General features: G+C 35.3%; 2 protein-coding genes across 3 annotated transcripts in view; both read left to right on the top strand.

The window, feature by feature from the left end:
• Positions 1-1,646: 1,646 nt before the first annotated feature.
• Positions 1,647-16,737, top strand: ecm1b (extracellular matrix protein 1b). 2 transcript variants are annotated; one of them, XM_051866424.1, is made up of 11 exons: positions 1,647-1,968; positions 2,315-2,365; positions 3,475-3,504; positions 3,670-3,726; positions 3,821-3,883; positions 4,023-4,291; positions 7,230-7,438; positions 9,262-9,523; positions 13,534-13,763; positions 15,986-16,073; positions 16,262-16,737. In XM_051866424.1, the coding sequence occupies exons 1-11, from the start codon at positions 1,899-1,901 to the stop codon at positions 16,475-16,477; spliced, it is 1,545 nt and encodes a 514-aa protein (XP_051722384.1). In that variant the 5' UTR covers positions 1,647-1,898; the 3' UTR covers positions 16,478-16,737. The 2 variants fall into 2 exon arrangements, with proteins under 2 accessions (XP_051722384.1, XP_051722385.1); XM_051866425.1 differs by lacking the exons at positions 9,262-9,523; positions 13,534-13,763; positions 15,986-16,073; positions 16,262-16,737 and having other exon boundaries at positions 1,665-1,968; positions 7,230-8,235.
• Positions 16,738-16,963: 226 nt separating this feature from the next.
• pip5k1ab (phosphatidylinositol-4-phosphate 5-kinase, type I, alpha, b) overlaps positions 16,964-26,961 on the top strand; it is a 22,855-nt gene continuing 12,857 nt past the window's right edge. The window contains exons 1-3 of the mRNA XM_051866423.1: positions 16,964-17,481; positions 24,620-24,654; positions 26,439-26,519. Of these exons, the coding sequence (XP_051722383.1) occupies positions 17,436-17,481; positions 24,620-24,654; positions 26,439-26,519 (162 nt within the window). The 5' untranslated portion in view covers positions 16,964-17,435. The remainder of the gene's footprint in view (positions 17,482-24,619; positions 24,655-26,438; positions 26,520-26,961) is intronic.

Here is a 26,961-nt window from a genome sequence, read left to right as displayed (position 1 = left end):
CAGTCCGAACATCGCCACCATGTGATGCAGGTCCTGCAAAAGCTTCGCCAGTACCACCAATATCTGAATTTGGAGAAATGTGAGTTCCACCACCACACTATCCATTTCCTCGGGTATGTCATCAATCATCACGGCATCCCGATGGACCAGAGGAAGGTACAAGCTGTCAAAAACTGGCCACAACCATCCAAAAAACTCCAACACTTCCTGGGATTTGTAAGTTTCTACAGGAGATTCATCCATAACTTCAGTACCATCAGTTCACCACTCACCTCCCTTCTACGTAATGGGGCCAAATCTCTGTCCTGGAACCCCAAAGCCACTTCAACATTCAACCACCTGAAGATAGCCTTCTGTACAGCTCCTATTATGACCCATCCAGATCCAAAACTCCCCTTCATAGTCGAGGTCAATGCCTCATCACTGGGGTAGGAGCTGCACTCTCCCAGCGGCAAGGTGAGCCTCCTAAACTCCATCCATGCGCCTTCTTCACTAAGAAACTGTCCCCGGTGGAGTGTAACTATGACATCGGGAATCGAGAACTGCTGGCTCAAACTGGCCTTTAGAAGAGTAGCGTCAATGGCTGGAGGGAGCCAAACAGCCCTTTAAGGCCATAACTGATCACAGAAAAGACTCAACACCTGTCAAGCATGCTGGGCCCTATTCTTCACTAGATTCAATTTCACCGTTACATTCCGACCTGGTGAGAACCAGAAAGCTGATGCCCTTTCATGTCTTCATCATCCTGAAATCATCTCCACACCTCCAGAACCCATACTCCCTCCAGCCTACCTGTGGATATTTACCTGTTATGATCCAGTTTCGAACTGTCCAGCCTTCAGTCCTTCTTCCGTCTTCAGTACCAGAGCGTATCCCTGCCATCCAGTTAATCAGGATTCACTACACACCCTCTGCAACAGATAAGAACTGTCACTTCACTGGCAGTATCACCTTATTGATTTGCCACCCAGTTACTCACCTTGTTCTTCCCTGGTGTTTAAATAATAATACCTGTGTTTGCATTCTTCTGTTCCGCGACACCTCTATATGTATTTTTCAGCTTTCAGACACAGCTGGACTGTGGGAGGTGTGGTATAAGAAGAGGGTCAATTGTTAGTGTTGTTTATTTTTCAAAGAATCAATTTTTGTTAATAAAAACCACTGTTAACTGGTTCACTGTCCTTAACTCCTTTTTGCCTGCCTGAACACTGAGTCAGAAGTCCAATTACACAGATGTGTTTTCTCTAGGTTTGGATTTTGGTTTCAAACAGCTACTTAAAAAAATTATATTTGGTCAATTCTGTTATCCAAAATATAGCTACAATTACATTATTTTTTACTATTTCTTTCTAAAGCTGCTGCATAAGCAAGTTAACACAATAAAATTAAATGTATAATGAAGGTACATTTTAATGTGTTTCATACGTTCGAAAGAAAGAAAGAGAAAGAAAGTGAAGAAACTTAGCATTTTAGGCTTCATGTACACTTTCTAAAAAGGCAACTCGTGTTTTAATGAGTTGTTCTCTGAGCAGAAGTGTTACCACACATTTGTGGGAAAGGAAATTACATAGAAATGAAATGAGTGTATTTCTGACGGTAAACACTGCCATCCTTGTCCTCATCTGACTTATTAGAGGGTTAGGCTGGTAGAGACAGGGTACGTAAGCTATCACTGACGAACTTATGTAAAGGCAGCTAAGTGTGTCAGCAGTACTGCGAAAGCAGAAGATGGTCCTCCTCCTCCATATGATCTCCTCCTGAACTTGACGCGTTTTTGCTCCTGTAAGGAAGTTTGCCTTTAAAAGCACAAGAGCGGAACGGGACGACACAGTGGGCTTCGCATCTGTAAAGCATTAACTTCAACCGAGAAGTATTTGACTGAGGGCACATCACCGACCATGAGCTCTTCACGCGGCGTGGGACTTTATTTGACGCTTTTACTTGCTCTTCTGTGCGATGCATCGGAAGGTAAATGCAGCTCTGTAGGCCTGCGTCACACTAATGTTTTTATGTCGTTTGCACAGAATATAGGCTAAATTTCAGACATTGATCAATGTTGCATATTTGCTAGCTTATATAATATGATCAGGAAAGGAATGATCAGAGAAGGAATATGAATGTGTGGGGCGTTCATGATAGTATATAAATATTTAGTTGTTAATGTCACGTTTTGTAAGGCATTGTTTGTTTGTGACAGGGGATGTTCCATGGAAACCAGTGTTATAAAACATGCTTGCATGTTGGTTCTTGCGCAAGTGTGTTTTTTTGTTTTTTTTTATCAAATGGCTAATACCAATGTGCCCTACTTTTCCAGACTCTCCCCCGGCTGTCCAAAGGGAAGTTACTGATATGGTGGTTGATGAAGGTCTGTTTGGATGATGTTTTTGACTTTAAAGTTTACTTTAGACCTATATATATATATATATATATATATATATATATATATATATATATATATATGATAGAGACAAAACACAAATAAGGAATCTGTCAAAAACTTGTTTAAAACTAAAAATTTAATAACGAACTGAAACAACTAAATAGTCTTTATTCATACATAATAACCAAAAATAATATATATTTTATTTTTATTTTGTATGACCATCTTTGGCCTTGATAACAGCTTGCATTCTTTCTGGCATTGTTTTATGTACTTTTCCACAGTCTCTGTCCTTATTGACTTATTGAAATAGTTTCTAGTTTTTCCCAAAGACTTGGTTTTGATGAAACTTTTGTGCGATCTATCTTTGAATCCATTAAATCCCAACAATGATTACATTTTAACATTGGAAACATAGCATTAATCACCAATACTGTTAGTTTAGGGCAGCTGTGGCACAAACCCTACATTAGGTTGTGATCTAATAAATTTAATCACTGTATTACACACACTCTCAGAAAAAAAGGTACCAAAGCTGTTACTTGGGGCAGTACACTTTCAAAGGGTACACCTTTGTACCTAAATCCTCAAACATACAAAAAAGTGTGCATATTAGTACCTTAATTGTAGGCTACATTTTAGAACCATCCCAGTGACAGCTTTTGTACCATTTCTTCTGAGAGTATGTATATATATATATGTATATATATATATATATATATATATATGCTATTGATAGATAGATAACACTAGAGTGCATTGTTGTAAATATCAACATGTCAGTGAATCGGCCGCATATATTTAGCTCAGCAATGATTGCCTGTATTGTTTTATACAACTATTAACAACAATATCATAATTAATATTGAGCAATTACTATAAGTAATTAACTTATGGTAATTGATATTCAGTAACTTAACATTCAGACAAAAAATTGTCTATTAGTTGTTACATTTATTTCCAAAAAAGCCAAAAAGTCAAACTTTTCATGTCACCAGCTCAGTGTACAGATTGAAAGCTGGTCTGTTAAGGTGTGATCACGCATTGTTGTGTCAGGAGCCTGACCTGTTTTTTTTTTTTCCTTTTGGTTGCAGATTTCCTTCAGAGAGAGCTTTCCCCTGAGGGTAAGGCTGTGATCAGCGATTAACTTGCCTTGTTGTCGATCGATTGGTTTATTTTTTTCTCATGGATATGTTTTGATTCAATGTTAATTCATTTGCCAATTTTAAAAAAATAATAAAAAGCTTTTTAAAAAAAAATGTTTGGCAAGTTTCTCTTTCTTATTTCAGAACTGGACTTTCTGATGTTGCAGAGACCAATCATCCCTGACCTTTCCAAAGTGTTAGGTGAGTGATCGCTCCATGTTCTTGAATGGAAAGTCAATTAATTTGTACTTTATGGTGTTTTACATCCTTTCATGTGTTCTTTGTATATATTTAGCTGCAGACTCAGACATGACCCAGAGAGAAGACACAAACTTTCACCCTGGCCATGTCCCAATAGGTACATATTATGTGTTTCATGTTGTTTCATACATGCATTTACACGTTTATATAAAGCCTTGGACTGGATCACTATAGCTCTTGTTGAATAGCAAAATTTAATAGTCTTTCATCTGCTAATCTTTCATCCACATCATCAGGTCGCCCAGTGTTTGGCCCTCGCTCCATGGGAACCACAACGCGACCAAAGGTTGATTTCCCCCCAGCCTTTCCAAATGCAGGCAGCCTGCAAGATATCTGTCAGTTCAGTAAAGCTCCGATCAGGTACCAAAAGGACACCTTTCCTCAAAGTGGCTTTGGCCGTGAGCATCGACAGGCTGATGCTGTCAATCAACTCCAGTCCTGGTACAGCGTCTGCTGTGGCATTAATGGAACACAGGAAGAGCAAATCTGTTGTGCTGAACAAGCGGTGAGAGTCTCAACATTATTATACCTTCTAATGATTGGTGGAGCTGTCACAAGAGGCACTGAGACAATTAGGGTGCTTTCACACTGCCAGTTTAGTTCAAAACAGGGCATGGTTCGCATTAAAAATCGTTAATGTGAAAGCTGCCATGCGGACCCAGAAGCACACTGGGGTACCGAACCCAAGACTGGGGTGCGCACATGTTCAGGAAGTAAAGCAACCTACACATGCATTTTAGCCGATGACGGCGTCGTCATACATAGCTCTACAAAGGGTAACAATGATGGATATGAGCGAGAGTGAGTGTGAGTGGCTAAATGAATGGTTAGCAATCCGCTGTCTCCTCAAAAGAGTCCATTTGCAAGCAGTAGAAAGCCGCCTTCATGCGACGCACATACAGTAAACTCAAGTGTTGTTCACTCTGCTGCATATAATAGCTCAAAATTAATAAAAAAACACAATATACTGACCCGCATCCTGTTTTCTATCATGCACTGTGTGTGTTTGAGTAAGATAAAAGCTAACGCACCAGGGTTCGATAGAATCAGGTTGAGTGTGATACCAGACCAACTCTGCGGGAGGCATCGGGAACAATTGCGCTCAGACTCAGACCACAGCAAACGTGCCCAGTGTGAAAGCCCTCTTAGATAGAGATGAAAGAATTGCCTATAAAGAGCTTAATATTTATTTTATATTTCTTTTACCCTTAAAGGTTTAGTTCACCCAAAAATGAAAATAATGTCATTTATTACTCACGCTCATGCCGTTCCAGACCCGCAAGACCTTCGTTAATCTTCGGAACGCAAATTGAGATATTTTTGTTGAAATCCGATGGCTCTGTGAGGCCTACATAGGGAGCAATGACATTTAAATCAGTTCATGTGAGTACAGTGGTTCAATATTAATATTATAAAGCGACGAGAATATTTTTGGTGCGCCAAAAAAAACAAAATAACGAATTATTTAGTGATGGCCGATTTCAAAACACTGCTTCAGGAAGCTTCGGAGCATAATGAATCAGCGTGTTATTTTGTAAGTCGTTATTTTGTTTTTTTTTGGCGCACCAAAAATATTCTCGTCGCTTTATAATATTAATATTGAACCACTGTACTCACATGAACTGATTTAAATATGTTTTTAGTACCTTTATGGATCTTGAGAGAGGAAATGTCATTGCTCCCTATGCAGGCCTCACGGAGCCATCGGATTTAAACAAAAATATCTTAATTTGTGTTCCGAAGATGAACGAAGGTCTTACGGGTGTAAAACGGCATGAGCGTAAGTAATAAATGACAGAATTTTCATTTTTGGGTGAACTAACCCTTTAATGGGATGGTTCACCCAAAAATGTTTATTGTTTACTCACCCTCATGTCGTTCCAAACCTTTATGAAAAACTTTTTTCTTCTGCAGAAGACAAAAGAAGATACTGTTAACTGTTTTATCCATACAATGGAAGTCAGTGGAGTCCAAAACAATATTGGTTCCCATTGACTTTCATTGTATGGACAAAATACTGACACATATTTAAAAATATCTTTTTTTGTGTCCCACATAAGAAATAATACAGATTTGGAACGACAAGAGGGTGAGTAAGTGATGACAGAATTTTAATTTTGGGGTGATAAAAAAACACTTAAAGCAGTGGTTTTCAAACTTTTTATGTCCAAGACAATATCCGAAGGCCCTTCTGTCTAAGCTGATATGTACCTCTGGTACTTCTGTTGTAATAGAAATAAAAAATGTTAAATATATGGGTTTTTTTTTTAGCTTTTTAATCAAAATTATGTTAATATAACAATGTTTAAATCATTTTAAGATTTTTTTTGCCTCACCCCCTGGTTGAGAACAACTTCTTTAAAGTTGGCATGTATGTATAATTGAAATGATGTTTTGTTTAAATTTTTTTTGATTTTGGTTAAAGTTTATGAGGGCACATGAATTAAAAATAGTAATGATGTGCACAGATGAATCATTAATATTATATACTGCAATATTCCATTAAACAAAAAAGAAAAGAATTGCCATTTTGATTTTGTGGTGACTTTAAAGCTTTAGTGTATGAATTCCATGCCACCAAACAGAATGGAAGCAGCAACAAATAGAACAGAGTGCTGCAGTAATGACATATTTTTGTAGGCTAAACCAGAAGTTAGCATTACCCTGGCTCCCTCGACAAAAAAAAAATTGGCTTTTTGGATTCTCTGTTGGATTTATGCAGAAAATAAGCTCTGTGACCAACATAAGTTTATAATTCTTACATGTTTTGTTCATCATGATAATCTTCACAAATGAACACAACTTTAATGAATTATGAAACCTAAATACAATTTCCAGAAGTAAAAAGCTAAACATAGGCTATAAACAAACTACACCACAGTCGCATGACTTCTCTCAGCTACCAACAGCTCTTTCAGACATTAAGCAACATTTTCCCTGAATGTTTGATTTAGAATAGTATGCAAGATCATGATTATAAATGTAACAACTTGTCACTGATCCAGCACCAAACTTCTGCCATTGGTTGAGACATGTTGCTCTATCCCCCCTTCTCAAACAAACAAAACAAACAGCAGTGTTTTAGTGCCACAGAGTCACAGCGTTTGTTTACACTCACATCTGTTCTTAACAGCTTTCAGATTCCTCACATTACTAAAGCAGAAACTGCAGATCTAGGGAGATGTTACTCAAGTTTGTTTTCTTATCCACTAAAAGTGTTTATATGGACATTGTGCACCACATCAGGGAAGTATCTGCTCTCTCATGTATGATTAGTGTGTCTTTAGATAAAATCTCTCCTTGTTTTTTTTTACTATTTAGTTTGATTCTCTCATGACTGTTGCACTCTTTGCTTTTTATAGTAAATGTAACTAATTGTAATTATACTAAAGCTGTTTTCCTTTGTTTATTTATTCCTGTCTATTGTCTTTCCTATCATTCAGTGGAAGAAGAGTCTGTCTGCCTACTGTGATGAGGAATTCTCTATTAAGACTAGTCACTACTTCTGCTGCATGAAGAACGGGAAGGCCAGATGGAGCTGTTTTGATAAGGAGGCTTCAGACACTTCATATCACGTCTCCTCCGAGGTCTCAAATGCCAAAACTCCAAAAAAGATCAGAGGCTTCAAATTTAACTCCCGCGCTTGCAAAGGGTAGGTTTCTAGTGGAGTATATGCAGTATGTTTTTGGTTTAAGGGACAGATGAGGGTTTTAAAGGGCATTTAAAAAAAAAAAAAAGAAATCTTTTGGAAATTGTTCCCATGATTGTAATGTTACCCAAGTGAATCAAGATGAATTAGATAAACTGGGTACAACTGTGATGATTTTTTTATTTTTTATTATTGATTACTATATTCTGTATTTCTTTACTATGTGGAGGTTTTAACAACATGCCAGTATTACAGAAATATGTTTAGAAAACATTTCTGGTGTTATTTTATGTCATAACCTGACATCATGGCTTATAGAATTTTGTTTTATAACAGTTTACAGGTCTAAAAGCTTTAAAACTGAAACTATTTTTAAAAATTACATTTTATGTCACAAGAAGCATTTTATTTTGAATTTAATACTGTTAGTGTGGTGTGTACCATTTTATTCTGTACTGGCTTTCTCTATAATGCAATGGTCAATGCCTGAGATTGCTTGATGCTGATATGGTACTTGGAAGCCTGAACATCTGGGATAAGGCCTCTAGAGGCCATAGGGTAGATTTAAAATGCGCATATTTGGTAATGTTGTGCATATTCTTGCATATCGCCTGGGAAAGTACATATATGGTAATGGTCACACACTTAAATATTATGTAACACTGATAATGTATTACACAAACTCTTAGTAAAGAGTATAAAAGCTGACTGAAGAAAGCGGAGGTGTTCCTTGTCTTTTTTCTCTCTTCTCTATCACCCTATGTAAATGAATTATCTTTTAGTAAATATTCAGTATTACACCTCTGGCTCCTGTCTAGTCATTCTTCAAATCCTGAAGACACAGCATTGGTTTCACCACATGATAGAAGGTCATATGAAATGAGGAAAAGACACAATGCAAAATTAATTCTATACAACATTGAGAATAAACATGTTTATATATATATATATATATATTAGTGTAGAAGTGGTATTCTTTCTCTTCTGCTCTATCACATTTTTTTATTTGCTTTCAAATGACAAAACACTTTAAATGGTCAAACCTGTTAATAAATGTACAAATGTTATAAGCTGCTGCTTTTTTCATTATCTTATGAAATTGCACAAAAAAACATTATTTCAACACTTAAAATAATAATTCAATGCAATTCAATAAAGTTCACTCAAATTTATAAACAATATACGGTGTTGTTTTTATTGTCAATCCACATGACATTCGAATGTGGCGAAAGAGCCACAAAGTTCACGTTTAACAAAATTAAAATGTTATTTCCAAATTTCAGTTATAAGTGTCTTACAAACCTGATTTCCAGTGATAAATAATATGTATGTTACTGCAGGTCCAGGTTTCTTCATCTTAAGATGAGATTAATTAATATATTGTGCAACGTAATTTGCAAAATACAAAAAAAATTATATATATTTTCAAAAGTATTGTATTTATTTTCATTAAGTTTAAGTTTAGGTTTGTCTAATACTGTACCAGTCATAACTGGGCCATTGCACCAAATGATATTTTGACACCTTAAATAAGAGAAAATTAGCAAAATAACATATTTATATATTATATAATATATTTAAACAAAAGGAAGCAGATAAATACATGGGAGTTTTTTTTTTTTTTAATGTCTCAACCCTTAAAAAAAGAAATGAGTCATTCTCAGTGATAATTAGTCACCGCCTACAACTAATTTGCTAGTTGTAGGTGGTGATGTAACAAATACACATTCGTTCCACCATGAAAATTTAGGTTTGCAAATGAGACAGAGGAAAAGGGAAAATGAATATAGAAAGTATTAATACTTCCACTGTCTTTAATCATTCAGCTCAGTGGTGGCTTCTCCAAGAGCACCTCGGAAGCAGCCTAAAGTTCCACACTTCAACTTTCCACCTGGCCGTCCCGATTCCTCCAACATAGAGCAAATCTGCACTCATCACAAGATCCGACCACGATACGATACCAAGTGTCTTCCTTGCACTGGCTATGGCTGGCTGGTCCGTCAATCAAAGGCCATCAATGTCCTGGAGAGAGAATATAACCAATGCTGTAAGGAGAAAAAGGGTCAACAACACTGTGCTGAAAAAAAGGTGAAGAAGATAAATAATTCAAAAATAGCAGTTTAATTCCCAATTTCGGAACTGAAAACAATTGCAGATAATTGTTAAATTCAAAGGTAAATTTTTATTTATTTATTTATTTATTTTTATTAGGAGTGCAAAACACAACATACGGTGAACACAAAAACAACAATAAAACAGCAATGATAGTAACAGCAATGAAAAAAATAAGCAGAAAACGGGTAATAGAAGTATATAAGTAGTAATAGCATGTATAATAATAATGATAATATTTTGTGATGACGGCAACAGTAATATCAATAATAATAACAGTAATAATAATAGTAATACTAAAGATGGTGATGATGATAATAATTTGTGTTGACAGCAATAGTAATATCAATAATAATAATAATAACATTAATAACAATAATAATAATAATAACAATAGTGATACTAATACTAAAGATGGTGATGATAATATTTTGTGATGATGGCAACAGTAATATCAGTAATAATAATAATAACAGTAGTAATAATAACAATAGTATAAAGATGGTGATGATAATATTTTGTGTTGACGGCAATAGTAATATCAATAATAATAATAACATTTATATCAATAATAATAATAATAATATCAATAGTAATACTAATACTAAAGATGGTGATAATATTTTATGACGGCAACAGTAATATCAATAATAATATAATATTAATAATAATAATAATAACAATAGCAGTACTAAAGATGGTGATGATTCTAATATTTTGTGATGACGGCAACAGTAAAATCAATAATAATAACAGTAATAAAAATAATAATAATGATAAAATAACAATAGTAATAATAATAATGTAATAATGAAATAATGACACATACCCAACACATACCACACCTATCCTAGCTTCTGTGTCAGTGTGCATGTCTGTTTGTTTATTTATTTATATATATATATATATATATATATATATATATATATTTTTTTTTTTTTTTTTTTTTTTTTCTCCCTCATTCACAGTATGATTACTATTTGTATATATATATGTATGCCTAAGCTGAGGTGGTGCATTAAAGTCATGTGTGGTATATGTTGGGTGTAGATTTGATTTAGTTATATTTATATATTTTAAATATATATATTAAATTATTTGAATTATTAAAGATATTCATTAAACCGTTACCGTCCTTATACAAAGCAAAATATCATCCTATCAACATCATCTTATTACTGCTCTATGTTTCTATGATATTGATAATATTATTAATAACAATATTGTCAATAATAATAATGAAAATACTCATAATATTACTCATAATATTACTAAAACCTTGTATAAATATGTATAATAATAAGTGAATACATAATTAATTAGGATGAGTGTGTCAGATTTGTAATAGTTGAATGAGGTCTGATCTGGAGTGTTGTGGTTCCGATATATAGTTGTAATGAGGTGAAAAATATTCTAGGGAGATGTAGTCTGTGAGCAAATTTTTCCAATGCATTATGTGAATAGTGTTTCGGGATTTCCAGTTCAAGAAGAGGTAAATAGGTAAATATAATATTTTATATATAAAGGAGGCCAGTGTATACAGTGGAGCTGTGTGAACTCCACTGGCCTCAAGAGGCGGACTGGTGACTGATGCTAGGGGCTGCATTCTTTAGCGACCTTGTTAGCGTGCCTGCCTCCCATGCCAGAAACGCCGGTTCGAATCCCACTCGTCACGGTGCAAGTAGAACTGGAGGGGTTACGTTGGTGCCGTGACCTGGATGGGAGTGAGGTTTAGAGAGGTGACAGAGGCCAGCTAGTAAGAGCTGTGCAAGTAAACCTCACTTCTCTGGCCTCAAGAGGCACACTAGCAATTGGCGGCTTGAAGCTGCGTGCATCCTTGTTACCATGCCCACCTCCCATGCCAGACACTCCGGTTCGAATTCCACTCGTCGCAGTGCGAGTAGAACCGGAAGGGTTAAAGACACACACACACACACATTACACATATTAAGGTTCCTTGAAGACATAGGCCCGGTTTCACAGACAGGGCTTAGACTAAGCCAGGATTCGGCTTTAGTTCAATTAGGACATTTAAACATGCCTTAGAAAAAAACATTACTAGTGTGCATCTTGAGACAAACAATAGCGCTGACATATTTTAAGATATGTCAGTATAAGTTGCTTTTAGTTAAAATGCTTTAAACATGCATTTTAGTCTGGGACTAGCTTAAAGAGTCAGTTCTCCCAAAAATGAAAATTCTGTCATTAATTACTCACCCTCATGCCGTTCCACACCCATAAGACCTTCGTTCATCTTCAGAACACAAATTAAGATATTTTTGTTGAAATCCAATGGCTCAGTGAGGCCTCCATTGACAGCAAGATAATTAATTCTTTCAAATGCCCAGAAAGCTACTAAAGACGTATTTAAAACAGTTCATGTGAGTACAATGGTTCAACCTTAATGTTATGAAGCGACGAGAATATTTTATGATTTATTATTATTATTAATATTTTATTCAGCAATAACTAGTGATGGGCGATTTCTAAACAGTGCTTCATGAAGCTTCAAAGCTTTACGAATCTTTTGTTTTGAATCAGTGGTTTGAAGCATGTATAAAAGTCACGTGAACCACTGAAATTTCGAAACATTTCGAAACGCTTATGACGTAACAAAGCCTTGTTTACTGAAATCACGTGACTTTGGCAGTTTGATACGCGCTCCGAACCACTGATTCGAAACAAAAGATTCATAAAGCTTCGAAGCTTCATGAAGCAGTGTTTTGAAATCGCCCATCACTAGATATTGTTGAATAAAGTTGTTATTTCGTTTTTTTGGCGCACAAAAAATATTATCATCGCTTCGTAACATTAAGGTTGAACCACTGTAGTCACCTGAACTGTTTTAAATATGTCTTTAGTAGCTTTCTGGGCATCTGAAAGTGTTAATTATCTTGCTGGCAATGGAGGCCTCACTGAGCCATCGGATTTCAACAAAAATATCTTAATTTGTGTTCTGAAGATGAATGAAGGTCTTACGGGTGTGGAACGACATGAGGGTGAGTAATTAATGACAGAATTTTTAGGTGAACTAACCCTTTAAGCCTTGTCTGTGAAATGTTCCAGCAAGTCTGCTTGATCAATTATCAAAGAAGCGTGTCAATATTAATCAGGAAAATAAGATTTTCTTATCAAAGTGATAAAATGTTGTGATGCAAAAATGAGTACACCCTCCAGAAAGTATAAAAATAAAACTAAATAAAAAGTTTCTAGTGCTAATTAAAGGCAATTTTTGATCAATTTTGATCCAACACATTTAAATAAGAGTCATTTCTCGACATTTAAAAGTGTTATATAGCCCATTGAATCATTCTCAGATTTGACAACAATGAAGCCACATAGGAGAAAATTGTCAGAAGACAAAAGTAACAGAAACTGAAAAAGAATATAGTTGGACTTCTGGTAATCCGTACTCTGGTCTCATGAGACAAAATCAATCATTTTGGATCTAACAGCATCTAAAGTGTATGGCATTTCAAGAGGAGTACAGTGAGAGGAGTACAGTGCCTGGTCCCCACAGTGATGTTCAGTGGTAGTAAAGCTCTTATATATGGATGTATGAGTGCTGAAGGAGTGGGGGAGTGGTGCTTAATCAATATGTCATGAAGTCACACACTATTATGTGATGTTATGCAAAATCTTGAAACAGAAGGTACTACCTTCTTCTTATTCCCTGCATGTCTTTTAACATGACATTGACTCTATACATTCTCCCAAAGTGAAAATCTTTTTCACCTGTATTTCACCTGACCTTAACACTACTGGGCACCTGTTGGGGGTTTTGTTCAGACAAGTTATATATATTGTTAAGCATCATTGAGTGTGTAATGGAATTAAAATACAAATATATCCATCAAAACTAACAGAACTTTTCCCACAATATCTTACCTTTAAACTGTATTTATTAAGAACTAAGCAGTAACAGTTGATTTTTGTCGCTCATAAGTAACATTCTTAATGAGCTCTTTTTTTTTTATCTACTTCAGTGGAAGAAGATGGTTAACAAGTTTTGTAAAGATGAGAAAAAAACCAAAGGACCAAAGTTTGAGTGTTGTGGAGAGAAGGGAGAAGATCAGTACACTTGTTTTGCATCTGCTGCTCCAGATCCAAGATACAACTCTACTGATCCAGACCTCAGCGCTGTTGCCGCCGCTGCTGCTGCTGCTCCTCCAACTCTTCATGCATTCTGTGATACACATGCAACCATCAAGAGCATGTAAGACCCACTTTATTCCTAACTACATGTTTAACAAATAAACTTAACAAAACATTTTGGGTCCGTAAGATTGTTTGAAGAAGGTTTTTGAAAGAAGTATTTTACAACCCGAATTCCGGAAATGTTGGGATGTTTTTAATATTTGAATAAAATGAAAACTAAAAGACTTTTTTAAATCACATGAGCCAATATTTTATTCACAATAGAACATAGATAACATAACAAATGTTTAAACAGAGAAATTTTACACTTTTATCCACTAAATGAGCTCATTTAGAATTTGATGCCTGCTACAGGTCTCAAAAAAGTTGGCACGGGGGCAACAAATGGCTGAAAAAGCAAGACATTTTAAAAAGATTCAGCTGGGAGAACATCTAGCAACTAATTAAGTTAATTGATATCAGATCTGTAACATTATTAGCTATAAAAAGGATGTCTTAGAGAGGCAGAGTCTATCAGAAGTAAAGATGGGCAGAGGCTCTCCAATCTATGAAAGAGTGCGTAAAAAGATTATGGAATAATTTAAAAACAATATTCCTCAACGTCAAATTGCAAAGGCTTTGCAAATCTTATCATCTACAGCGCATAACATCATCAAAAGTTTCAGAGAAACTGGAGAAATCTCTGTGCGTAAGGGACAAGGCCGAAGACCTTTATTGGATGCCCGTGGTCTTCGGGCCCTCAGACGACACTGCATCACTCATCGGCATGATTGTGTCAATGACATTACTAAATGGGCCCAGGAATACTTCCAGAAACCACTGTCGGTAAACACAATCCGCTGTGCCATCTGCAGATGCCAACTAAAGCTCTATCATGCAAAAAGGAAGAAATATGTGAACATGTCCAGAAGCGCCATCGTGTCCTGTGGGCCAAGGCTCATTTAAAATGGACTGTTTCAAAGTGGAAAAGTGTTCTATGGTCAGATGAGACCAAATTTGACATTCTTGTTGGAAATCATGGATGCCCTGTCCTCCGGGCTGAAGAGGAGGGAGACCTTCCAGCGTGTTATCAGCATTCAGTTCAAAAGCCAGCATCTCTGATGGTATGGGGGTGCATAAGTGCATACGGTATGGCCAGCTTGCATGTTCTGGAAAGCACTATGAATGCTGAAAGGTAAAGGTTTTATAAAGGTTTTAGAGCAACATATGCTCCCCTCCAGACGATGTCTAGTTCAGGGAAGGCCTTGTGTATTCATAACCTCGATGCCCAGATGTCTTCAAACTGTTTTGAAAAGAAGAGGAAATGCTACACCATGGTAAACATGCCCCCGTCCCAACTATTTTGAGACCTGTAGCAGGCATCAAATTTGAAATGAGCTCATTTTGTGCATAAAATTGTAAAATTTCTCAGTTTAAACATTTGTTATGTTATCTATGTTCTATTGTGAATAATATATTTGAAAGTCTTTTAGTTTTCATTTTATTCAAATTTAAAAAAACGTCCCAACATTTCCGGAATTCCGGTTGTATGTTCACCAAACCTGCATTTACATGATCCTTCAGAAATCATTCTGATATGCTGATTTGATGCTCAAGAAACATCTTATTATTATTAAAGTTGAATACAGTTATGCTGCTTAATATTTTTGTGGAAACCATGATTTTTTGTTACAGTGTAGAAGTCTTTACTGTCACTTTTGGTCAATTTAATGCAGCCTTGCTGAATAAATGTATTAATTTAACAAACAAATAAATAAAACATAATAATAAAATACATTTAGTGTGGCCAAACTTTTTAATGATAGTGCAATGTACATGAGGATGAGCTCTGAAATTCTCTTTGTACTGGAATAGTGTTTTATACTGTGAGAATCATATAAAGTTAGGTTCTGTTAAGTAACACATGCCATTGTTTTCTTAATATAGATGATATGAGGTGATTTACTGTTGTTTGTGTGCTTTTATTATCTATGTTTAGGTTTATCACTGTCCTTTCAGACATCAGTGACCATGAATGTTGGTCAAAACAAGGACAGTTGAAAAATAATCTCATCATGTGATTACATGGTTAACCTTCGGCACAGCTAAACATTGGTTCAAGGACAAAGAAAATACAAAATACTAAAAGTCTGAATTTAATTGTAGAAATTGTTTGATGTCATTCTAAGACAGCTCGATTTTGGTTTTACCAACATGCAGCAAACTGTAGGCACTTGAAAATGAAGATATTTACAAAATATTTCAAGAATTAGTAACTCAAATCTAATTTATCACCCACAGGAAGGGTTTCCCTTTTTCAGTAGATAAAATGGTTGAACGGTGCTGTCCTCTAGTGTTAAAAGAGAGACCTGCATGTATAGAGGCTGAGGTAAGGCAAGCTTTTGGGTTGATTTTCTCAATATATTTGTGTGTGATAAAAAGTCTGCAAGATAAATAAATGTAAATTGTAAACAGCCACTTGTGATGCAAATTAATGGCTAAAAGAGTAAACTCAGCAAAAATGCTATTTATTCTTACTTACTTATTCATACTTAAAAACTGTCTATTCTCTTGCAGCTTGACAGCCACCTGAATGATATGTGCAAATCGAAGGAGCTGGTGAAGCCTCATTGTTGTGAACCCACAATCAAACACCGTGTCAAATGTGCTACAAAACTGCTCCTGCGTTATATTGGCAAGGCAAATAAAGCCATGTATACTGGGAGGAAGAAATGCCCCCTCATCATTCAGTTTGCATTGTGTGACGTGCCCACTTTCTTAAAGAATTTCTGATACCATGAATGTGAATCAGTTTATGCAGAGGGCACACATTTCAGTATATGTACGCTTGAGTTGAACCAAACCTGAACCACTTTTTGTTTATTTCTTTTAATATGCATATTCTATTTCTTTATGCAGTTTTCTTGCCAAAGGTTTTGTATTGATTATTGAGAGACATTTTTCAGACTTTATCATAAAAGAAGAACTGCTTGGATAGTATAAAATATTGAAACTTGTTTCCCAAAAATATAACAAATTATATATAAACAAAATGTCTGTTGTTATTTATTTTTTTATTTTTTTTTAAATCTTCAGTTACTGTACATCATTTACGTTTCCACAGGCAAATAAAACTCTACAGTATAGTTAATTTCTTTGTCTGCATATTATATAGGTCTACATTCAGGCAAGAGTCGACTAAGCCTATAAATGAAGGTAAACTTTAACTGAAAGGGTGTTCTTAACTTTTAAGGCAAAAACAGTTCTTCTTTTCAGTATCTGTTTAATTTTATATAACGTATTATTTATAGCCTATCATTTCAAAGTTAAACTGTTATTTATTTGCAACTGTGCAATGACTTTTAAAATGTCATGCATGTCTGTCCAAGATGTTATCTACTCTGTGAACGGTTTTGTTATTTTTAGCACTGTACATAAAGGCTTGGCGAGTTTGTTTCACAAACTAATGTACGCGTAGACAAGGCAAGACTGTCGTAGTCAGTATATAAACTGTGGAAATTATGTAGCCTAAATTATATCATTTGGATCTTCATATGTAGGCTAATATAATGTAGAATATATAATAATAGTTTCTGTAGGTAGATAGTGATCAGAATCTCTGTTTGTAGTTATTATAGTCTTAAATAGGTCAGTGACAGTAAAGGGTCCCAGAGTTAGTCCTGGCGGAACCGGACACTAGTTTGTCTGTCTGATTCCGGTCATGGATCGGGTCCAGTAAACCCGAATCAAAATGGCGTCCGCCGGTCCACCCGACACGGGCTTATCTGCCCCTCCAGGTAAATTAAATCCTTATGGTTTTTATACTTATATTGGCATGTGCGTTTTGTGTTTTTATGTTGTCTGTTGCCATAGATAAACTATTTTTTACCAGCACTGGATTGATTCACTGTTTACAGTGTTACTGGCTTCAATCAAGCCTTTTGTTTAACAACCACAAAATAAGTGTAATCTATTATAGTCGCTAGTTAGTAATTATAATAAATCTATAACTTATCAGATGTATGTATGTGTGATTAATTTAGTTTAATTGATCTATGATCTGAAGGTTTTCCTGAAAATATCCAGATCGATGATGTGGATCTGTGGCTAACATGCTATATGCTAACTAGCCCAGTTATAACAAACATATAATATCTAATATTAAAATAAATAAGCTACATGAATGAATGCAATTCAGTTAAGATGATCTTTCTGGTTATTGTTCTATTACATTTTTTTTTTTTTTTTTTTTTTTTTTTTTTTTGCTAATTTGAACGAGCCACCATCTATGATAAATGTTTGTCGAGCGTTAACAAAACAACACGCTAATTTCTTACTTTATACTTTTTTTGGAGAAAATTATTGTTTTGATTTTAAATAAGAGATGTTAGAGTTTGGTCAAATATATGCAAAAAGCTTAAGTTTTTAAGTAGTACTTCCTTTAGTAACATTCATTTTTTCATATTGTATTGTAAATATCATGAGAAATATGATATCTAGAATATTAATACATTTCTCTAAAAAGACATTGACAAAACGACTTGTTAATATTTAAAACTAGCTCACTGCTAATATGTAAAAAAACTGTCAGGTTTAAGTTTACGTCAGCGTGCTAGTACTTTCCACAGGCGCACCCATACTTACATAAGTATATAAATTAAACAAGTAAATTAGTTTTCTCGTTTAACGGCATACTAATTTGGGTACACATAATAATCCAAATTAAATTTAGATGAAGGGGGTTTATGTAACAGTGGCATTCATTGAGTAGCATTTTATCATGAGTTAGACCTTGAGTTAAGGAGTTCCCTCAGTTATGAATAAAAGTGTTTAGTTTGACTTCTTTGTCCTTCGTGAAGGCTTGCAGGAACTTAGACTTTTTTTGGAGTTTACACTTGGTTATTTTGTTACTCATTGCTGATTAAGCCATGACAAACATGTAATCCTATCCTAATATTTATTTCACTGACTGTGTGTGAGAATGCTGATGAATTTCAACTCTTAGTTTGTAACAAAATTATTTGTCATAATGCATTCATCACATTGACACTTAAAACAGTTTCTGTTTGTGAATTAGTTAATTGGTTACTGGGATGGAAATGGCATTAACAGTGCATGTCCTGTGAGTGGTCGTTCTCTTCGACTCCCTGTCTGTCTTCATTGACCTCTGAGTAAAAATAACATCCCTTGGGAAATGAAGTGGAGATTGACTTTAGTAGTCTGCGGTACAGAAGTCAATCAGGTGTTCATTACTTGGGTGGTTTTGTCTGTTAGCTCAGAATATCATGGCATTTTGTGTGGGTAACCCACATTAGGACATAGTTAGCACTCTATAAGAAGTATTTTTAGTGCTCTCAGACACACGCACACAGTCATGATGATTGCTGAGGCTGTTCCGTTGCTCTAAATATAAATGTGAAAATGGGACAGAAACCAGCTCGCCCGCCCAGATGAAATGGGACAGACTGCTGAACATCTAAACCTCAAGTCCCATCTCACAGATAGGACATCTTCCCACAGTTCATGACTTAAAATGTGTGTTTGTTTCTGTGTGCATGAGGTAAAAGATTTGTTCCCTACCACTCTTAAAAGAGTGTATCTCTTAAGCGTGGACTAAATATAGACCAGCTCAAGAGACGAGCCATGTGTTCTCTTAGTGGTCAATTCACTTGCTCTGCGGTTTAAGGATGTGATGCAAAACAAAACTGGAATTTGTTAAAACAAATATATTTTAGTGATAAATTATACATTTGTAATCATGTTTGTTAACCATGGGTTATACTGTTTAATATTGTGTCTGTTATGTTAGTTATTTGGTGTTGGTCTCTTTTTTTTTTTTTTTTTGTCTTTTTCTGAGACAACCTACATTTCCCTCTCGGAAACCATCCATCTTTTGCATCCATCCATCCTTCCATGTACTCACTCATCCATCTGTCTCTCTACCCATTCATCTATCCTTCCATGTATCCATCCATCCAATCAATCAAAGCAACAAACCACCATCCAAACCAACACCCACCCATCCAAACAAGCAACAAACACCCTCCCCTCCAAACAGACAAACAAACACCCACCCACCATCCAAACAAATACCCATCAATTCAAACAAACACTCACCCAAACAAACAAATCAACACCCACCAATCCAAACAAGCAACAAACACTTATCTATCCAAACAGACATACACCCACCACCCATCCAAACAAATACCCATCCATCCAAACAAACAAACACTCAACCATCCAAACAAACAACCATCTGTCCAAATGGACAAACAAACATCCAAACAAACAACCGCCCGTCCAAACAGACAAACAGACATCCAAACAAGCACACTTCCAAACAAACACTCACCCATCCAAACAAATACCTGTCCATCCAAACAAACACTCAACCATCCAAACAAACTACAAACACTCACCCATTCAAACATCTGTCCAAACGGACAAACAAACATCCAAACAAGCACCCACACTTCCAAACAAATACCCATTCGTCCAAACAAATGACAAACCCATCCAAACAGGCAAACAAACCAACACCCACCTTTCCAAACAAGCAACAAACACCCACCCATCCAAACAAACAACCAACCAACCACACTTACAAAACAAACAAATACCCAGTTTCTCAACCACTCTGAGAGATACTTTTAGGACACTCAGGTTTAAGTGGTGACATTTTGTCCCTTATTAAAATAACTGTTTTACCTTACAGATCTGAGGACTCCGTTTTGGAGATTGTTGGCCTCTCGGAGAGGTAGTACATGCATGGCTTAGTTGTGCTGTGTGATTTAGAGACTCTGAATACCAATTAACCAAAATGGCTTGTCTCTTGCATGGTCTCGTTTGCAGTGGGAATTTAAGCTTGATGACTGGGGGATGGGTGGAATGCAATGAAAGTGGAAGCTGTAAACTGACTCATCTGTTTGTGCAATTAAGGCAGATGGGAAAAGGAATTGATATTTCAGACTGATGATCAAAGGGTCCAGCAATCTGTGGGAACAAGTAAATATATATCACAGTTCCTGGACATTGTGCCACTGGGTCAGACTTTACATAGTTACTAGTGTTTGTGCATGTAAGTCTGCGTCTTGGTGAGATGAGCAGTTGAATGATGTCTCTTTTTATCATCACTCATATTGTTCAAACTCCATTGTTCAAAATATTTGTTTGTTCTCAGACCTGTGTGACAACACAAGTCTTTCACATAACTAGATCTGCTGGCCATTGAAATATCCTATATCTTTCCTCACTAACTTAAAATAGCTGTTGCTATTGGTTACTGCAAGAGTTTTCAGTAGTTGCTTGGGGAATCGTGTGAGAATGGGTGAATTACCTTCCATGCATTCTTAATGCAGTTACGTAGACTTATCAGCAATGCCAAATATGTGACTTTTGCAACAAAGAGATGATCATATCACAATAACGTTTTTTCTTCCATGATGAAAAGGAGTGCTGGTAGTCATGAGGTGAAGCACCTGTGATTTAAGAGTTTGACTGATAATGTAAATTTATAACTTTTTCCTGATTTACCTGTTTGTTGTAATCCTAATTTTGATAATGGGTCAATGAAACTTCTTGTCCTACCTATTAAAGGGTTAGTTCACCCAAAAATGAAAATTGTCAATTAATTACTCACCCTTATGTTTTTGGTGGAAAAAACAACAACAAAATTTTGGTAAAAATCAAAAATGTCAGGGTGAACTGTCTTGATATCATTAAAAAAAGCCTTAAAGGGGTCATGAATTGAGAAATCAACTTTTCATTGAGCTTTTGATATATAAGAGGTCGTCATACTATAAGCATATCAACTTGTTGTTTCTCTTAGTAGGATGAAAATAATCTGTTATTTAAATGGTGATTAAATCATATAAAGAAAGCGATCAAAGAACGCTCCCTTTGTAATCGCTGGAGCTGTCAATCAAACAGCATGCACTGAATCTGTCAATCAAACAGCGCACGTTTTTCAGTGACTGAGATCTGGACTGGCACCAAAACTTTCATTTTATTCAGAGAATCTTTTAGTTACTGTTAATGTGCAGAAATTGAGTTGCAATGATGAGATCACTGCTTTTATGTGCTCAACAGCATGTCTGTGATCGGCTACAATGTTCATCACTGCAACCTTTCATGCCACAATCTAAATATGATGCCATAAATCTAAATGTAATGCAGCACTTTTCACGATTAGTTAACCTTGAGAGCTGTAATGTAAAAACATGCTAAAAGAGAGAGTACTTAGCTATTTCATAAGCAAAGATGTTAGCCAATCACAGCAGTGGGCGTTTACACTGAGGTCTTACAGCAGACACGTCCGTTTAAATAAGAGGGCTAAAATCAGGGTAGGAAAAATGCTTTTTATTTCTAAATTGACCATTTTTTATGTAAAAAGCATACTAACATTATAAGTGCACCCCAGAAAACATTATAAAACAATGCAGTTAATGACCCCTTTAATAAAAAAAAGCTTTAAAAAAAAAACAAAACAATAAAAAGCTTGCAAAAACTTACTATGGCATAATATTGTAGATTTTTTTTTTTTTTTTTTTTTTTTTTTAATAAACTTGATTATTAATATTTGGAGAAATCTGCCAGATAACTCATTTGGTGCAACCAACATGCAGAGAGAGAGGGAGAAAAAACAGGAAATGGTATCATAGAGAGGACCTCTAGACCCTCATTAATGTGTTTTAAGGTCAATAAAATATCAGATAATTTGACCTGTTTATGAAAAGGCAAGGTTAGTTCATGTTGTAAAATGTCATGTGTCATGACTCCTTGAAAATGTAGCTAGCTTATCAATTAATAATTGTGTTCACTTACATGTACCTATTGAAAGTGTAGGGAAAGTCACATTTTTTTACTGAAGTTACACCATATGATGTTTTATTTTCTACTGAAAATATTACAGGTTTTTCAAAACCATAAATAATATTTTTTTTTTCTTTATCATGGATGCTGTCCTTGCTCCATATACTGTATGTGATACATCAGATCTAGTGTGCGCTCCTAGTGAATACTGTTACTATTTCTGTAGGTTGGATTCTAATTTTGATTGTGTGTAATAATATCAAGCTCTTGGCAGGATTGAAGTTGCTATGCTATTGCATCTCAGTCTGTTTGTTTTGACAACGAGCAGACATGCTTTGTTAACTTCTGTCTGGCCTGAAGACATGCGATCATTCTGAATCAATGCAAACAAGCAAGACCCATTGCATACCATGCGTTGCTATTATAAAAAATATGTGAATTTAAAGCCTCAGAGTGTTTAAGATTATCTCATCCTGTGTTGTTTATTGAGTGAATATCCACAAAGCATCTGCTGTGACAGTCTGCTGATTGTCTGGCACCCCTGGTGTCATGACAGATTTTGCCCCCCTGTGACATTGGCAGGTGGAGGATAGTTGTAAGAACTTTAGTTTGTTTTTCAGGTGGATTAGAGATGACAAACAAATTTTGTAATTGAGACCTGGGTACTAGGGGATGGATGTACAAAATTACATACACTACTGTCCAAATGGTTGGGGTTGGTAAGATTTTTAAATGCTTTTGAAATGAGTCTCTTTTGCTCACCAATGCTGCATTTATTTTACTTTGTACTCAATTTAAAAAATCCTCGATTGCAATTTTTTCCTGTGTCAATTAACCAGCAAAATACTGGAAATGGTGGATTCCAAGGACGAGAATCCATTAACCGCATTATTAGACCGTTTTATAAGGCTGCACAATATATTTAAACCATTTAAAAATAAATCTCAGTCTGTGATTCAATTAAATAAGTACTTGCGCTGTGGGTTTCAGAGTAAAGCTTTATTTATTTACATGTGTGCAGGTTATGTGTTTCTCAGAGCTGCTCTGTTCACAGTAAATGCTCTCCACATAAACTCAGTCTCTCTATGCACTTTTTATTTGCATTTCCAATAATGTGCATTTGAGAGCACATATAAAGTCTGACTCGCTTTGTGCTTCATGCAAAGTGTTATCATTTACATGCGTGGTTTTAGCAGCTTGGTTAACAAACTCCATCTCAGCATATGCTGTTAGTTTAGGTTGCTAACATTCATCTGGGAACGCAATGTGCGCCATTTCATCCGTATGTCTCTAAATATGCAAATTGTTGTTCATCACGTTTTTAAAATAAAAGTTTAAACCTTTGCTGTAGCGTTTCTGTCGTGAACAAGTGGCCAAATATTAAAGAATAAGTGGACATTTGAACTTGGCTAAATGTTGTATGGTCAATATTAAAGTGGGATTTGATTATGCTGTAAAGTGTAACAACAGCCACCAGGCCGTTGGCATCCTCTGCAGGAATTTGTTATATTACAACACATATATATAATATCTAATATATATATATATATATATATATATATATATATAATATTATAAAGTTGATTGTTTATATTATTTATATAACATTAAGTCTTTTAACAGTGTTGTTCAATAAAACCATAGGGCTGGGACAATAAATCGATTCATCTCGATTTGTGGATCGATTCTGTGATTTTTTTTTTTTTTTTTTTTTTTTTTTTTTTTCCTCTCAAATGCATCGCGATTATCTCTTGAATCGATTCTGAGAGAATCATTTCTCGATTCGCGATTCAACGATTTATTGTCCCAGCCCTATAAAACCATGTGATTTACTTGCTTGTGATACTTTATTTAAACCAATTATTTTACATGTATTTTACATGTATTTTAAGTCATTTTAAAGACTATTTTTATTACCACAAAAAATCAGATTACTTGATTAATTGTCAAAATAATCTGCCGACTACTCGAATACCAAAATAATCGTTATTGACAGCTCTTATTTAGTTTTAGTTCATAGGAAAGAAACAGCAAGAGGTGGTGTGAAGTTTTTTTTTCTGTCCCTCTAACAAATTTTAATGTTCTTTTCATACTTCTTTCTCTCTTTCTCCAACTTTAAAGGGTCCAGCGGAGTTCGAAAGATGACCATTACGGAGGTAAGCCTGATCTCATGTTTGATTACTCACTTTGTGTTAGGCAAAGAAATTATTTCTTAATTTCTCCCTAAATTGTAAATCTGATGACTGCAGTTTCGTTTATCATTTCATCACTCAAATTTTGCATTAGTCAAATCATGTTCCTGTTTAATGAGAATTTTTCATCCTTTCTACATTGACTGGCAAATAATATTTTTTACCATATCATATACCATCAGGGGATCATACCTTAAATCGACAAGTCTTCCCAGTGCATAGTGGGATAATTACGGTTTGATTGTTATAAAACAGATGGTTCCATTCCTGAGAGCAGATTGGTCAGTACAGCTTCTTAACTGTGCTAAAATGCAGAATATAATAGACGTCATGCTATAAGGTATTTTCCAACCAAACAAATCAATTAATTGGCCAATAGTAAAAAATAAAATTGATATATTAAATAAATTCCTTATTCCTGGTACATGAGAGTCACAGTTTTGGAGTACAGTTGGAGTTAAACTGTATGTATAACTTCAGCTAGGCCTACATTTGTGATATGATCAACCAGTCAGTAAATAGTCATAAATTTCTCTTTAGAGGGTTAAGTAAATTCAGAAAACTTTTTCTGAGAACAGTTTCAAGGTCATTTCTAGTTAGACATAAATGAAAGTTATGATCACTTGCCATTCAATAAGTAAGTCGGTTGTAAATTGTTACCGCTCTGGATTTGTTAGAATAAAGCTTGTAAATTGTTTTTACGGTTAATTAAAATAACTAACTCTTAAAGGAATCTATTTGTGAATTATACTACACAGCTTGTGTTGTTTTTACGTGCAGCCAGCAAAAACAACTCGGTAGCAAGATGTAGTCTTTTTTTTAAAATTTACCTCAGACTTGAGATGTGCTCAAAAAAGGTCCATTGCTCAGTGTCAATAGCGTAGATATATATGAAGCACAGCTCACACAGAAGTCACTTTCAAACCAAGCAGCTTTCAGTTGGTCAACATGGCGAATTGGCATGACCATCTTGAACATGAGCAAAATCTTTTTACCTTCACGCAGAATTCCCTATTGTGCGGAATCCTATTGAAATTGACTTATTCTAACAACTACACCTTTATTTTACTTCACTGCTCAGAGCTTTATTTGTGCCTTTAATGTTAGCTCTTAACATTGTGGGCATTTGCATCTGTTTTACTCATTACCCATTATCAACGTTCATTTTTTCCAATTTAGCATTTTTTCCATTTTATAGCAGCAAACATGGCATTAAACATTGCCCTTTAGTCATGACTGTATTCACAGTAAAGCACAGCTTCTTGATTTATCACTAAATAGATGTCAGATTTGCTTTATGCAAACATTTTCACCTTCTCTTCTCTTGTCAGCCAAGTATTTGTAAAATCTCAGATCAGTATCCACAGTTTCATCCAAGTGTTTTTTTTAGTTGCTGGACATTGGTAGAGGAATGTGAACACATGAGCCCTGCAGGGTGAAGTAAGGTTGACTTACTGTTACTGTGTGTTGATCAAATAGTCATGTGAGAAGGATCTTGAACAGGACAAATATTGACACAGACACACACACTGCACCCATTGTCAATTGAAGATTCACATGTACCAAGGCAGTGAGAGGATGAACAGACTGACAGGAATGTGCGTGTCTGTGTTTGACTCGAGGAAACACCTGACAAACAGGAAGTCAAACCTGGACAGAGTTGAGGCCTATTGACATGAAACCAGTTGCCTTTTTCTGTTCCCCTTCTTTCCTTTGTCACTCTTTTGTGTCTCTGTCTCTCTAACTAGGGGCCAGGATCATCTCAGAGTATGAAGAAGACCATTGGTCACCGAGGAGTTGACCCCACAGGAGAAACGACTTACAAAAAGGTCAGCTGGCAGTCAGATGTGTCACCTGATAACAGAGGAAGGGCAGGAGAGAGAAACTGGGCTAGAAAAGAGGAATAGACCAAAGGGAGGAGTTGGAAAGGAAAGAGAAGTTATCATGAGGCACATTATGATGATGATGTAAAATTATGCAACATTGTGAATATCACAGTGATTTTAATATGATTTTATTTGCCTATTAAGACTCCTAAAGAGCGTGTTATTAAACTAGTTTCAAGATCATTCCTTATAATGCTCAAAATTGTCAATCACGACAAAAGTCTCATTCCATGATACATTTGCATTATCAGTGTTGATGATATATATAGTCATCACTTTAAGCATTTTACATAAGCATATACATCAATTTATAAACGCATATATTGAATAATGTCAAGAGTGAAAAATATCAACAACTTTTTTTTTTTTTTCTTTTTTTTTTAAA

Source organism: Ctenopharyngodon idella, chromosome 16 (genome assembly GCF_019924925.1).
Source record: "Ctenopharyngodon idella isolate HZGC_01 chromosome 16, HZGC01, whole genome shotgun sequence".
NCBI lineage: Eukaryota > Metazoa > Chordata > Actinopteri > Cypriniformes > Xenocyprididae > Ctenopharyngodon > Ctenopharyngodon idella.
This window is presented reverse-complemented; position numbering and strand designations above follow the sequence as displayed.

Bases quoted from the DNA above. Each gene is read 5' to 3' on its own strand.
- ecm1b (XM_051866424.1), top strand. From the start codon at position 1,899: ATGAGCTCTTCACGCGGCGTGGGACTTTATTTGACGCTTTTACTTGCT. The intron at 1,969-2,314 runs GTAAATGCAGCT...CTACTTTTCCAG, and splicing joins TCTGTGCGATGCATCGGAAG to ACTCTCCCCCGGCTGTCCAA. The intron at 9,524-13,533 runs GTGAAGAAGATA...TATCTACTTCAG, and splicing joins AACACTGTGCTGAAAAAAAG to TGGAAGAAGATGGTTAACAA.